The 14,254-nt window shown below is 41.9% G+C and overlaps 1 protein-coding gene across 1 annotated transcript; it reads left to right on the forward strand.

Moving 5' to 3' along the window:
- Positions 1-4,624: 4,624 nt before the first annotated feature.
- On the forward strand, positions 4,625-10,749 carry LOC127641244 (mucin-2-like). The gene is made up of 3 exons (XM_052124082.1): positions 4,625-7,547; positions 7,666-7,748; positions 9,508-10,749. The coding sequence occupies exons 1-3, from the start codon at positions 4,652-4,654 to the stop codon at positions 9,577-9,579; spliced, it is 3,051 nt and encodes a 1,016-aa protein (XP_051980042.1). The 5' UTR covers positions 4,625-4,651; the 3' UTR covers positions 9,580-10,749.
- The last annotated feature ends 3,505 nt before the right edge of the window (positions 10,750-14,254 follow it).

Below are 14,254 nucleotides of genomic sequence, written 5' to 3' on the forward strand. Positions count from 1 at the left end.
ATCTACAGCTCAACCAACAACGCCTGCACCTACAACTACAACAGTTCCACCAACCACAACAACACCACCAACAAGTACAACCCAACAAACAACACTTGCACCAACGTCTACAGATCAAACCATGCCTTCACATACAACAACAATTTCACCAACTAGAACCATACCACAGACATCAACTACAACCACAATATCAACAACTACTGCACCTGCATCTACAACTCAACAAACAACAACTGCACCTACAACAACAGATCCTACAACAGCACCAACTACAACCCATCAACTAACAACTACTTCGCCAACATCTACAACTCAACAAACAGCACCTACAACTACAACAGTTCCAACAACTACAACCACACCATCAACCACAACATCTACAGAACAAACAACAACACCTGCACCTACAACTACAACAGATCCACCAACCACAACAAAAGCAACAGCATCTACAACTCAACAAACAACAACTGCACCTACAACAACAGATCCTAAAACAACACCAACTACAACCACAATATCAACAACTACTTCACCAACATCTGCAACTCAACCAACAACGCCTGCACCTACAACTACAATAGTTCCACCAACCACAACAAAAGCACCAACAAGTACAACCCAACAAACAACACTTGCACCAACGTCTACAGATCAAACCATGCCTACACATACAACAACAATTTCACCAACAACAACCATACCACAGACATCAGCTACAACCACAAAATCAACAACTACTTCACCAACATCTACAACGCAACAAACAACAACTGCACCTACAACTACAACAGTTCCAACAACTACAACCAAACCATCAACAACAACATCTACAGCTAAACCAACAATGCCTGCACCTACAACTACAACAGTTCCACCAACCACAACAACACCACCAACAAGTACAACCCAACAAACAACACTTGCACCAACGTCTACAGATCAAACCATGCCTTCACATACAACAACAATTTCACCAACTAGAACCATACCACAGACATCAACTACAACCACAATATCAACAACTACTGCACCTGCATCTACAACTCAACAAACAACAACTGCACCTACAACAACAGATCCTACAACAGCACCAGCTACAACCCATCAACTAACAACTACTTTGCCAACATCTACAACTCAACAAACAGCACCTACAACTACAACAGTTCCAACAACTACAACCACACCATCAACCACAACATCTACAGAACAAACAACAACACCTGCACCTACAACTACAACAGATCCACCAACCACAACAAAAGCACCAACAAGTACAACCCAACAAACGACACTTGCACCAACGTCTACAGATCAAACCATGCCTGCACATACAACAACAATTCCACCAACTACAACCATACCACAGACATCAACTACAATATCAACAACTACTGCAACAGCATCTACAACTCAACAAACAACAACTGCACCTACAACAACAAATCCTAAAACAACACCAACTACAACCACAATATCAACAACTACTTCACCAACATCTGCAACTCAACCAACAACGCCTGCACCTACAACTACAATAGTTCCACCAACCACAACAACACCACCAACAAGTACAACCCAACAAACAACACTTGCACCAACGTCTACAGATCAAACCATGCCTTCACATACAACAACAATTTCACCAACTACAACCATACCACAGACATCAACTACAACCACAATATCAACAACTACTGCACCTGCATCTACAACTCAACAAACAACAACTGCACCTACAACAACAGATCCTACAACAGCACCAACTACAACCCATCAACTAACAACTACTTCGCCAACATCTACAACTCAACAAACAGCACCTACAACTACAACAGTTCCAACAACTACAACCACACCATCAACCACAACATCTACAGAACAAACAACAACGCCTGCACCTACAACTACAACAGATCTACCAACCACAACAAAAGCACCAACAAGTACAACCCAACAAAAAACACTTGCACCAACGTCTACAGATCAAACCATGCCTGCACATACAACAACAATTTCACCAACAACAACCATACCACAGACATCAACTACAACCACAATATCAACAACTACTTCACCAACATCTACAACGCAACAAACAACAACTGCACCTACAACTACAACAGTTCCAACAACTACAACCAAACCATCAACAACAACATCTACAGCTCAACCAACAATGCCTGCACCTACAACTACAACAGTTCCACCAACCACAACAACACCACCAACAAGTACAACCCAACAAACAACACTTGCACCAACGTCTACAGATGAAACCATGCCTTCACATACAACAACAATTTCACCAACTAGAACCATACCACAGACATCAACTACAACCACAATATCAACAACTACTGCACCTGCATCTACAACTCAACAAACAACAACTGCACCTACAACAACAGATCCTACAACAGCACCAACTACAACCCATCAACTAACAACTACTTCGCCAACATCTACAACTCAACAAACAGCACCTACAACTACAACAGTTCCAACAACTACAACCACACCATCAACCACAACATCTACAGAACAAACAACAACGCCTGCACCTACAACTACAACAGATCCACCAACCACAACAAAAGCACCAACAAGTACAACCCAACAAACGACACTTGCACCAACGTCTACAGATCAAACCATGCCTGCACATACAACAACAATTCCACCAACTACAACCATACCACAGACATCAACTACAATATCAACAACTACTGCAACAGCATCTACAACTCAACAAACAACAACTGCACCTACAACAACAGATCCTAAAACAACACCAACTACAACCACAATATCAACAACTACTTCACCAACATCTGCAACTCAACCAACAACGCCTGCACCTACAACTACAACAGTTCCACCAACCACAACAACACCACCAACAAGTACAACCCAACAAACAACACTTGCACCAACGTCTACAGATCAAACCATGCCTTCACATACAACAACAATTTCACCAACTACAACCATACCACAGACATCAACTACAACCACAATATCAACAACTACTGCACCTGCATCTACAACTCAACAAACAACAACTGCACCTACAACAACAGATCCTACAACAGCACCAACTACAACCCATCAACTAACAACTACTTCGCCAACATCTACAACTCAACCAACAACGACTGCACCTACAACTACAACAGTTCCAACAACTACAACCACACCATCAACAACAATGCCTGCACCTACAACTACAACAGTTCCACCAACCACAACAACACCACCAACAAGTACAACCCAACAAACAACACTTGCACCAACGTCTACAGATCAAAACATGCCTGCACATACAACAACAATTCCACCAACGACAACCATACCCCAGACATCAACTACAACCACAATATCAACAAATACTGCACCAACATCTACAACTCAACCAACAACGCCTGCACCTACAACTACAACAGTTCCACCAACCACAACAACAATTCCAACAAATACAACCCAACAAACAACACTTGCACCAACGCCTACAGATCAAACCATGCCTGCACATACAACAACAATTCCATCAACTACAACCATACCACAGACATCAACTACAACTACAATATCAACAACTACTGCACCAAGATCTGCAACTCAACCAACAACGCCTGCACCTACAACTACAACAGTTCCACCAACCACAACAACACCACCAACAAGTACAACCCAACAAACAACACTTGCACCAACGTCTAAAGATCAAACCATGCCTTCACATACAACAACAATTTCACCAACTACAACCATACCACAGACATCAACTACAACCACAATATCAACAACTACTTCACCAACATCTACAACGCAACAAACAACAACTGCACCTACAACTACAACAGTTCCAACAACTACAACCAAACCATCAACAACAACATCTACAGCTCAACCAACAATGCCTGCACCTACAACTACAACAGTTCCACCAACCACAACAAAAGCACCAACAAGTACAACCCAACAAACGACACTTGTACCAACGTCTACAGATCAAACCATGCCTGCACATACAACAACAATTCCACCAACTACAACCATACCACAGACATCAACTACAACTACAATATCAACAAATACTGCAACTGCATCTGCAACTCAACAAACAACAACTGCACCTACAACAACAGATCCTACAACAGCACCAACTACAACCCATCAACTAACAACTACTTCGCCAACATCTACAACTCAACAAACAGCACCTACAACTACAACAGTTCCAACAACTACAACCACACCATCAACCACAACATCTACAGAACAAACAACAATGCCTGCACCTACAACTACAACAGATCCACCAACCACAACAAAAGCACCAACAAGTACAACCCAACAAACAACACTTGCACCAACGTCTACAGATCAAACCATGCCTGCACATACAACAACAATTTCACCAACTACAACCATACCACAGACATCAACTACAATATCAACAACTACTGCAACAGCATCTACAACTCAACAAACAACAACTGCACCTACAACAACAAATCCTAAAACAACACCAACTACAACCACAATATCAACAACTACTTCACCAACATCTACAACTCAACCAACAACGACTGCACCTACAACTACAACAGTTCCAACAACTACAACCACACCATCAACAACAATGCCTGCACCTACAACTACAACAGTTCCAACAACTACAACCACACAATCAACAACAAAATCTACAGGTGAACCAACAATGCCTGCACCTACAACAGTTCCACCAACCACAACAAAAGCACCAACAAGTACAACCCAACAAACGACACTTGCACCAACGTCTACAGATCAAATCATGCCTGCACATACAACAACAATTTCACCAACTACAACCATACTACAGACATCAACTACAACCACAATATCATCAACTACTTCACCAACATCTACAACTCAACCAACAACGCCTGCACCTACAACTACAACAGTTCCAACAACTACAACCACACCATCAACAACAACATCTACAGCTGAACCAACAACGCCTGCACCAACCACAACAAAAGCACCAACAAGTACAACCCAACAAACGACACTTGCACCAACCTCTACAGATCAAACCATGCCTGCCCATACAACAACAATTCCACCAACTACAACCACAATATCAACAACTACTGCAACAACATCTACAACTCAACAAACAACGCCTGCACCTACAACTACAACAGTTCCAACAACTACAACCACACAATCACCAGCAACATCTACAGCTGATCCAACAACGCCTGCACCTACAACTACAACAGTTCCACCAACCACAACAAAAGCACCAACAAGTACAACCCAACAAACGACACTTGCACCAACCTCTACAGATCAAACCATGCCTGCACATACAACAACAATTTCACCAACTACAACCATACCACAGACATCAACTACAACCACAATATCAACAACTACTTCACCAACATCTACAACTCAACCAACAACGCCTCCACCTACAACAACAGATCCTACAACAGCACCAACTACAAACCATCAACTAACAACTACTTTGCCAACATCTACAACTCAACAAACAGCACCTGCAACTACAACAGTTCCAACAACTACAACCACACCATCAACCACAACATCTACAGAACAAACAACAACGCCTGCACCTACAACTACAACAGATCCACCAACCACAACAAAAGCACCAACAAGTACAACCCAACAAACGACACTTGCACCAACGTCTACAGATCAAACCATGCCTGCACATACAACAACAATTCCACCAACTACAACCATACCACAGACATCAACTACAATATCAACAACTACTGCAACAGCATCTACAACTCAACAAACAACAACTGCACCTACAACAACAGATCCTAAAACAACACCAACTACAACCACAATATCAACAACTACTTCACCAACATCTACAACTCAACCAACAACGACTGCACCTACAACTACAACAGTTCCACCAACCACAACACCACCAACAAGTACAACCCAACAAACAACACTTGCACCAACGTCTACAGATCAAAACATGCCTGCACATACAACAACAATTCCACATACGACAACCATACCCCAGACATCAACTACAACCACAATATCAACAACTACTTCACCAACATCTACAACTCAACCAACAACGCCTGCACCTACAACTACAACAGTTCCAACAACTACAACCACACCATCAACAACAAAATCTACAGGTGAACCAACAATGCCTGCACCTACAACTACAACAGTTCCACCAACCACAACAAAAGCACCAACAAGTACAACCCAACAAACGACACTTGCACCAACGTCTACAGATCAAATCATGCCTGTACATACAACAACAATTTCACCAACTACAACCATACCACAGACATCAACTACAACCACAATATCATCAACTACTTCACCAACATCTACAACTCAACAAACAACGCCTGCACCTACAACTACAACAGTTCCAACAACTACAACCACACCATCAACAACAACATCTACAGCTGAACTAACAACGCCTGCACCAACCACAACAAACGCACCAACAAGTACAACCCAACAAACGACACTTGCACCAACCTCTACAGATCAAACCATGCCTGCACATACAACAACAATTCCACCAACTACAACCACAATATCAACAACTACTGCAACAACATCTACAACTCAACAAACAACGCCTGCACATACAACTACAACAGTTCCAACAACTACAACCACACCATCACCAGCAACATCTACAGCTGAACCAACAACGCCTGCACCTACAACTACAACAGTTCCAACAACTACAACCACACCATCAACAACAACAACATCTACAGCTCAACCAACAACGCCTGCACCTACAACTACAACAGTTCCACCAACCACATCAAAAGCACCAACAAGTACAACCCAACATACAGCACTTGCACCAACGTCTACAGATCAAACCATACCTGCACATACAACAACAATTTCATCAACTACAACCATACCACAGACATCAACTACAACCACAATATCAACAACTACTGCAACAACATCTACAACTCAACAAACAGCGCCTGCACCTACAACTACAACAGTTCCAACAACTACAACCACACCATCAACAACAACATCTACAGCTGAACCAACAACGCCTGCACCTACAACTACAACAGTTCCACCAACCACAACAAAAGCACCAACAAGTACAACCCAACAAACGACACTTGCACCAACCTCCACAGATCAAACCATGCCTGCACATACAACAACAATTCCACCAACTACAACCATACCCCAGACATCAACTACAACCACAATATCAACAACTACTGCAACAACATCTACAACTCAACAAACAACGCCTGCCCCTACAACTACAACAGTTCCAACAACTACAACCACACCATCAACAACAACATCTACAGCTGAACCAACAACGCCTGCACCTACAACTACAACAGTTCCACCAACCAAAACAAAAGCACCAACAAGTACACCTACAACAATGGCTCAACCTGCATTCACACATCAACCAACAACAATTCCATCAGCAGTTACAACATCTACATCTTATTTTGACCAAGGTATGCACATCTGAATTAATTTGCTCATACAGTTTTATTATTATCATGCATCTAGATTGCATTCTTAAGGTAAAATTGTATTCATATCATTTCATATCTCTCAATTTTTATTTAATAGATTTGACAGTACTTTCCTCTGCTACTTTCAAGATGAGATTCTTTGATGAATCAAGCAATGAAGTCATCACATATATTGAAAAGGTAAGCTAATCTTTGTTCATCTATAAATTTTGTCTAATTAGTATATCTATGTTTTTTCTCAGCATTATATTGTTTTCAGACATTGAAAATCTGTTATTGTTTAAAGAGAGTGAGAGAGAGAGAGAGAGAGAGAGAGAGAGAGAGAGAGAGAGAGAGAGAGTTATATATATAAAGAACATAAACAACTCATACTCACAATTGCAATGGAAAGAACAGAAACTCTCCTACATACTTCTTTAGAATCTTGTCAGATTTCATAAATTAAACTCATTGCTCAATGCTAAGAACATGCAAATACATTGAATAACACTAGAAAAGCTGTTTGCACAAAATACAGCAAACATAGCATGATAAAACATTACCACTGTTTTGTAGCGCCACAGAGACAGTTCGGTTTTTAAGGAAACCAACCAACAAATGGCTTACTTGTAGTTGTATCTGCATATTAAGTTGGGAGTATTTTATCATTAAAAAAGTTGGGGGTAAAAAACAAAGAGCATCATTAATTATTGGCAACACTGGATAGACAGACAGCTCTCCATATGTGAGATAAAAGCAGCTCACAAAACCTGTCCTGGAGGCCCCCCAACAGTACACATTTTGTATGTCTCCATTATCTTCAGAGCCCTGTTTTATGATGTGCATTGTACAAACTCAGAGATTAGGTTTCAGGTTTAATCCTGAGTTCATTGCTAAACCTGAAGCTCGTGCACCTGAGTGACATTTGGCGCAAACAGCCAATTAAGCATGGAGAGAGTAAGCTGCATGATTTATTTCTCTGATAAAGATCAAGAGTTCGTAATGAAATTATCTATAATTTCAACATTTACACAGCAAGGAGAAACACTGCTGCTTCTGGGGAAGCTTGAGATGACTGCTGGTAAAGATAACTAAAGTTCTCAATGAGGTTCTCAATGTGCTCCTCAAAAAATAGAAGGTTCCCTAATCTCTCACGTTAATAATCTTGTGTGTTTATTTGAAGCACGCTTTAATTTGTAACGAGAATGTGTATATTGTGTCAGAGATCAGGTTCAGTATATGTTGTGATCTGCTACCAAGAACAAAAACTGCCCTGGAGCAGATTAACAGTGTAGCATATGTTACCATGTCAATGAACACCTTCTTGAGACTGAAAAAAAAAAAAAGTTTGCTCAATCTAAATTCAAACTTACTTGGGTAGTGACTAAACATGCTTTGTGAGACAGGCCTCAAGACTTGGAGTACTTTACTAATGCACTGATGAGTTGAAGGTTTGATTAGGGAGATATCGTTGGGGGCAATAGGGTACAGATCTTAATAGTACCCTATCGACAAAGAACAAACATGTTACCTTTTTCTGTATCAATGCATTAATTTCTCAACACTCCTGCTTTATTTGATCCAGTGTATGTATTTTGTCTCCTATGTATGTGTTGATGTTTTTGAGTGTACTTGCTCAAAAAACTTAAAGTGCATTACATTTGAAATATCAGTTATGGCAAATAAACAAAACTTTTTTAAGTAGATTGCTGACACAATTATATAATTTACATTAATATAGCAATTTACCATTGCTATCTGTAAATGTTATTATTAACTGATTACTCTTTGGTAAAGCTATACCAACAATTGTGTCATGATCCTTGCAATGTACTGAGTGTACTCTGCTAATGTATAGGAACACAATTGCTTCTAGCTATGTAAGCTTGATTTTATGCATCATTAAGTATGTTTGGAGCCTTTTTAACTATACATAATCTAATTGCACTTTTCATTGCAGTTTATCAAGCAAGCTAACATTAAAGGGACTATCAAGATTACTGTGAAGAATTCAAGAAAATTGTTTCCCTAAGGATCTTACATGGACAATGTACAGTATTTCATTTAAATGTTTGTATAAAGAAATCAATGGAGTTGCCATTATGCAAATGAACACATTTTCACTGCTGAGTTGTAAAAATTAAGTTTGTTTTTAACAATGATTATAATCTAGCTGAAACTCTTTGAAAAACGAGTCTTGATTGTTAGTTAAGGAGCAGTATAGCTGTCAAAGTGAAAATTTAAAAGTTGGTTTAAAACTAAAATGTACATCTTGCAATAGATAGGCCTAGATACAAAGTAGGCCAACAACAAATGTGCACATTTTATGTACAGTACTTTTTGTTGCTAATGTAAATTTGAAAAACATTTAAGCAATGGCATGATGAAGCACTGATCAAGCAATATAAAATGCACTTGATTAAATCCACCATTGCTCATTTTTTTAAGTAATTCAGTCCACACAGTGGTCATCTTGGGTAGCTTACAAAACATTTCAGCCAAGCTGATGTTTTGATAACATGTCAATCACCAAAAAAAAACTCTGCCATAGGGCACCTACACTCTAAGGTCCGACTGTGAATTTGGTGACTAGGAATGCGTAAGATCCAAGGGTCTGGAAAGAGCCATATCATTTTGAAATTTAGCAGGAAAGTACATGGACTTTTGAAAATACAACTAGACCTGAATCCTAATTGGGTCTCTGAACTTGTCAATGCATGTCAGAGCACATTGCAGCTAAAGTTTGCCAAGCATTTTAGCCAATATGATGTGTTTTGAAATGCTCTTAATATTTTTCTTTTGTTTGAAGAAAAGAACATGTAACCTTAATATTAGAAATTCTTTGGTGATAAATTAACAGACAATTATAACACTTATTTTTGCCAGTATTTTCATGCCATGACAGAATTCATATTTTAAATGTTCTTTAAATGATGAAAAAAATGTGTGCTGCTCATTTACTATGTAATCCACAAGTCTTAATATCCATAACATGGATTTAACATGGATGTAAGCTGACCACAGATGATGAAGTTTAGTCTTGAACTGGTAAGAAATATTATTATATGAACTATTGTAAAAATAGTATGTATATATAATTTACACTTTAATATAAAGGTTAGATTTCAGCTCATCAAATTATGCATATTACACAAATGACACATTTCTGACCTAAATTCCTCATTTCAAGTTAACTCCACTAATAAAAATCTACTACATTATAATTTTAGATGTTGTCCTTTTTTTTTCCTGTTCTGCTGCGGGGTAGGCTTTCCCTCCAAACCAATAAATAGACCTACAGCAAAACATGGCATATGCAATAAGGTGCAGAAGCTAGTTGTGGATTGGAAGATAGGAGCTAATAAAACAATATAACTGACAACAAAAGTTTGGGTTGTTGTGACCATGTTGGTTGGGGTGTCTGCACAATGGGAAATGGGAGATCAAACACCACACAGCAAATCACATTTGTATCTCAGAACCCCACATTTTATCAAAAGTATCAGTTCCCCCTTCACACTACATGATGTTCTCTGAAGTATAATATGGTAAAAGTTTATTTCATCATTGCTGCAGTGTTGGAGAATTATCAGACTTCCAAGCTACCAATAAACGTCCTGGTTACTTTCGTAACCTCCGTTCCCTGATGGAGGGAACGAGACGTTGTGTCAATGTAGTGACACTAGGGGTCACTCTTGAGAGCCCAGAAACACCTCTGATCTTTGATAATAGGCCAATGGGAATTGGCGAGTGGAATTTGCATGCCCCTCCCCGTGGACATACGGGTCGGGTATAAAAGGAGAGGACGTGCATACCGCTCATTAGGCTTTTGTGCTGAGGAGCTGAGAATCTGGTCCCGGCCATTTCAACTGTAGTTCAGTGTTGTGAGTGTCGAACAGCCCTTTTGGGATAAGTCGAGTACTCAAAAAGAATGGTGACAGGCTTGTCCTAGTCGTGCCTCTTTTCTTCTTTTTTTTTTCCTTTTTCTCCACAGAAAAAAGAGAAAATTGTCTAACCGACAAGACGGCACTCTCCACGCGGGGGGGACAGTGCCGGGAGATGACCCCGCGGAGACCACACCCTGCCCGGTAATCTCAAGTATGTCATGTGGAGAAGTCCTATGGTAGGAAGCTCTACGACCATTGAGACTTGGGCCTCAGAGGGGTCTCTGCCAAAGTAAGACACAGTTTGCCAACCGGGAACCAGCGCATGCGGAGCACCTGTCCCAGCGAGGGGTTTCTCCGCAAACTCATCTGCCGCAGGGCTAGGAGGAAATCAACCAGAGAATACATTTGTGAACACTGCTGGGAATCAACACAGGTGCACCGTGAGCGCCTTATCCACTGGGGGCATCTGCTCTGCAAATGTCAGCTAGGGAGGCGCCAGTGGTCAGAGCCCAGGAGGCCACCACGCTCCTGGTGGAATGGGCTCGTAGCCATGCAGGGGGCTATGTCATCAATGATCCAGTGGGCGATCCTCTGTTTGGAGACAACGCTTCCGTTCCGCTGTCCACCAAAGCAAACAAAGAGCTGGTCAGAGATCCTAAAGGTCTTCATGCGATCCAAGTAGATGCGCAAAGCGTGCACCGGACACAGCAATGCCAAGGCTGGGTCTGCCTCCTCCTGGGGTAGCGCTTGCAGGTTCACCACTTGGTCCCTGAAAGGGGTTGTGGGAACACAACCTCTCAACGAAGGCGGTCGCATTTTCTCACCCTCTCCCACCCCTTACCTTCCCTGCTTTGCTTCTCTCGTCACATCTAGTCTACTGTCTTGTACATTGAGAGACTCTCTTAGCACTGCTCTCCAAACTATGGATTTGATCAACTGGTCTCTCAACGCAATTGACACCATCTTCTCGATGAGAAGCTTGGGTTCGGGGGAACCTGACTTCCCTGACGGAACGTTCGCAGCTGGCTACACGATGGACGCGTGGGAGAGGTGGCGGGTCGTGTGTCTGGCGGCTCTTTCCGTGGAGGATGTTGAAGATATCTACCTATTCGGTACCATGATAACAGGTCTTCTGCTGATTGGATTAGGCATTGCCCTGGTTTATCGAGGAATTAAGAAGACGGTGACAGCTGTCCAAATCCCCACAAGGCTGCCTGTCATGATTGAAGCAGTGGGCAGAGCTGTCTGCACTCAGACTGGGTCTATGAACCAAAATATGGATAACATCATGGAGAAGCTCACAGCTTTGCAAAGGCAAATGGATTGTTTCAGAGACCAAAATGGACCAGAAGAATAGCCGTGTAAATTAGAAGCGGCTACTCGCCTCGAGACCAAACAATCCCAATCTTATCTGTTTCAGCCGCCCTCAACCAGCACTGGCCTTGGCCAAGGCCGCTGTTGGAACAACAACTCCCCCGGAAGAGCACTGCAGTGAGCCACTCTTGCGTTCCTTCCCCAACTCCCCAGACACCTGGTGATTGTTGACTATATCTGGGACCTGATCAAGGTTGTCTCCATGGCAACTTGCTGTGTATCGCTATGACAACCCTGCGGACTGAGGCACCTAGATTAGATGCTGGCATAGCGACTCTCCAGGCCTACACACACATGAACTCTTACATATATATACAGATATGCAATCATCCGCCCGATACCCTATCCCTCGCCTTCGCCGCTTTGTACCCCCAGTCTGACAGGTGGGTCTGTGACCAGCGCCGAAAATGGCTGCAGGACCGGATGGCTGCTTGCCTGTGCTGGGCCACCTCCACCCCCCAATCCCCTCCCCTGTTGCAAGTCTTGTTCATGTTGTAGAGTGTACTGATTTTGTGCTAATGTTGCTGAGGTGTTTTTTTTCCTGTTCCCACACTGTACTTCTTAAGGAGCACAGTCTGGGGGCTGCCTTTTTTTCTCCTCACCTTTCCTCATGTCATGCTGTATTTCTTCTAATTCCCTGTCTTCCTGTCCTGTCTACCCCCTTGTCATATGTATGTTTGTATGGACAGGTCGATGGCCAATTTCACTGGTTTACTATGTGATAATAAAGGACTACTACTACTACATTGGGCACATAGCCCGGTCGGGGTCTCAGGATCACTTGAGGGTTGCCCAGACCAAACTCCAGGCACATTTTGCTAATAGAGAATGCTTGCAGATCCCCAACACTATTGATGGAGGCAGCCTTCAGGGAGAGTGCCTTAAGCTCTACTGACTCAAGGGGCTCGAAGGGAGCCCCGCACAGGTCTTGTAGGACTACGGAGAGGTCCCATGAGGGGACGAGGCAAGGTCTGGTGGGGTTCAACCTCCTAGTGCCTCTTAGGAACCTGATAATCACCACCAGGAATAACATACAACCGGAAGGGCATCTTTAAAAAGACGCGTCTTGAAAAAGACGTTCCAATGTGTGCTGCTCTTTTAGGAATATATTCTCTTTTGTGAGGGAAAACTGCCCTTTTTGAATATACTCTCTTTTAGATATGCTGAAGTGCCAAGGGGCAGAGGTGAGGGATAAAAATCGCTTGCACAGCTTAAACCATCAACCGTTCGGCTCCGAAGATAAAATCTAATGAGCAGTATCCCAGAGCACACACACAGGTACACACAACCAGGGCATCACTAAATGGAGCTCTACAGCCATCTTTTGGTCATTGATGGCATTACAAGTCATCTGTTGTTTTTCAGCAATCTGCACACACACACACACACACACACACATGTTTGCAAAATATTTTTTACTATGAAAAGTTTGAAATTACAAAATGT

Source organism: Xyrauchen texanus, chromosome 50, assembly GCF_025860055.1.
Source record: "Xyrauchen texanus isolate HMW12.3.18 chromosome 50, RBS_HiC_50CHRs, whole genome shotgun sequence".
In the NCBI taxonomy this organism is placed as follows: domain Eukaryota; kingdom Metazoa; phylum Chordata; class Actinopteri; order Cypriniformes; family Catostomidae; genus Xyrauchen; species Xyrauchen texanus.

What these genes read in the sequence shown, in the direction of transcription:
- LOC127641244 (XM_052124082.1), top strand. Translation starts at nt 4,652, where the DNA reads ATGCCTGCACCTACAACTACAACAGTTCCAACAACTACAACCACACAA. An exon ending in TACATCTTATTTTGACCAAG is followed by an intron (nt 7,548 to 7,665) that starts GTATGCACATCT and finishes TTTATTTAATAG; the next exon opens with ATTTGACAGTACTTTCCTCT. An exon ending in TCATCACATATATTGAAAAG is followed by an intron (nt 7,749 to 9,507) that starts GTAAGCTAATCT and finishes TTTTCATTGCAG; the next exon opens with TTTATCAAGCAAGCTAACAT.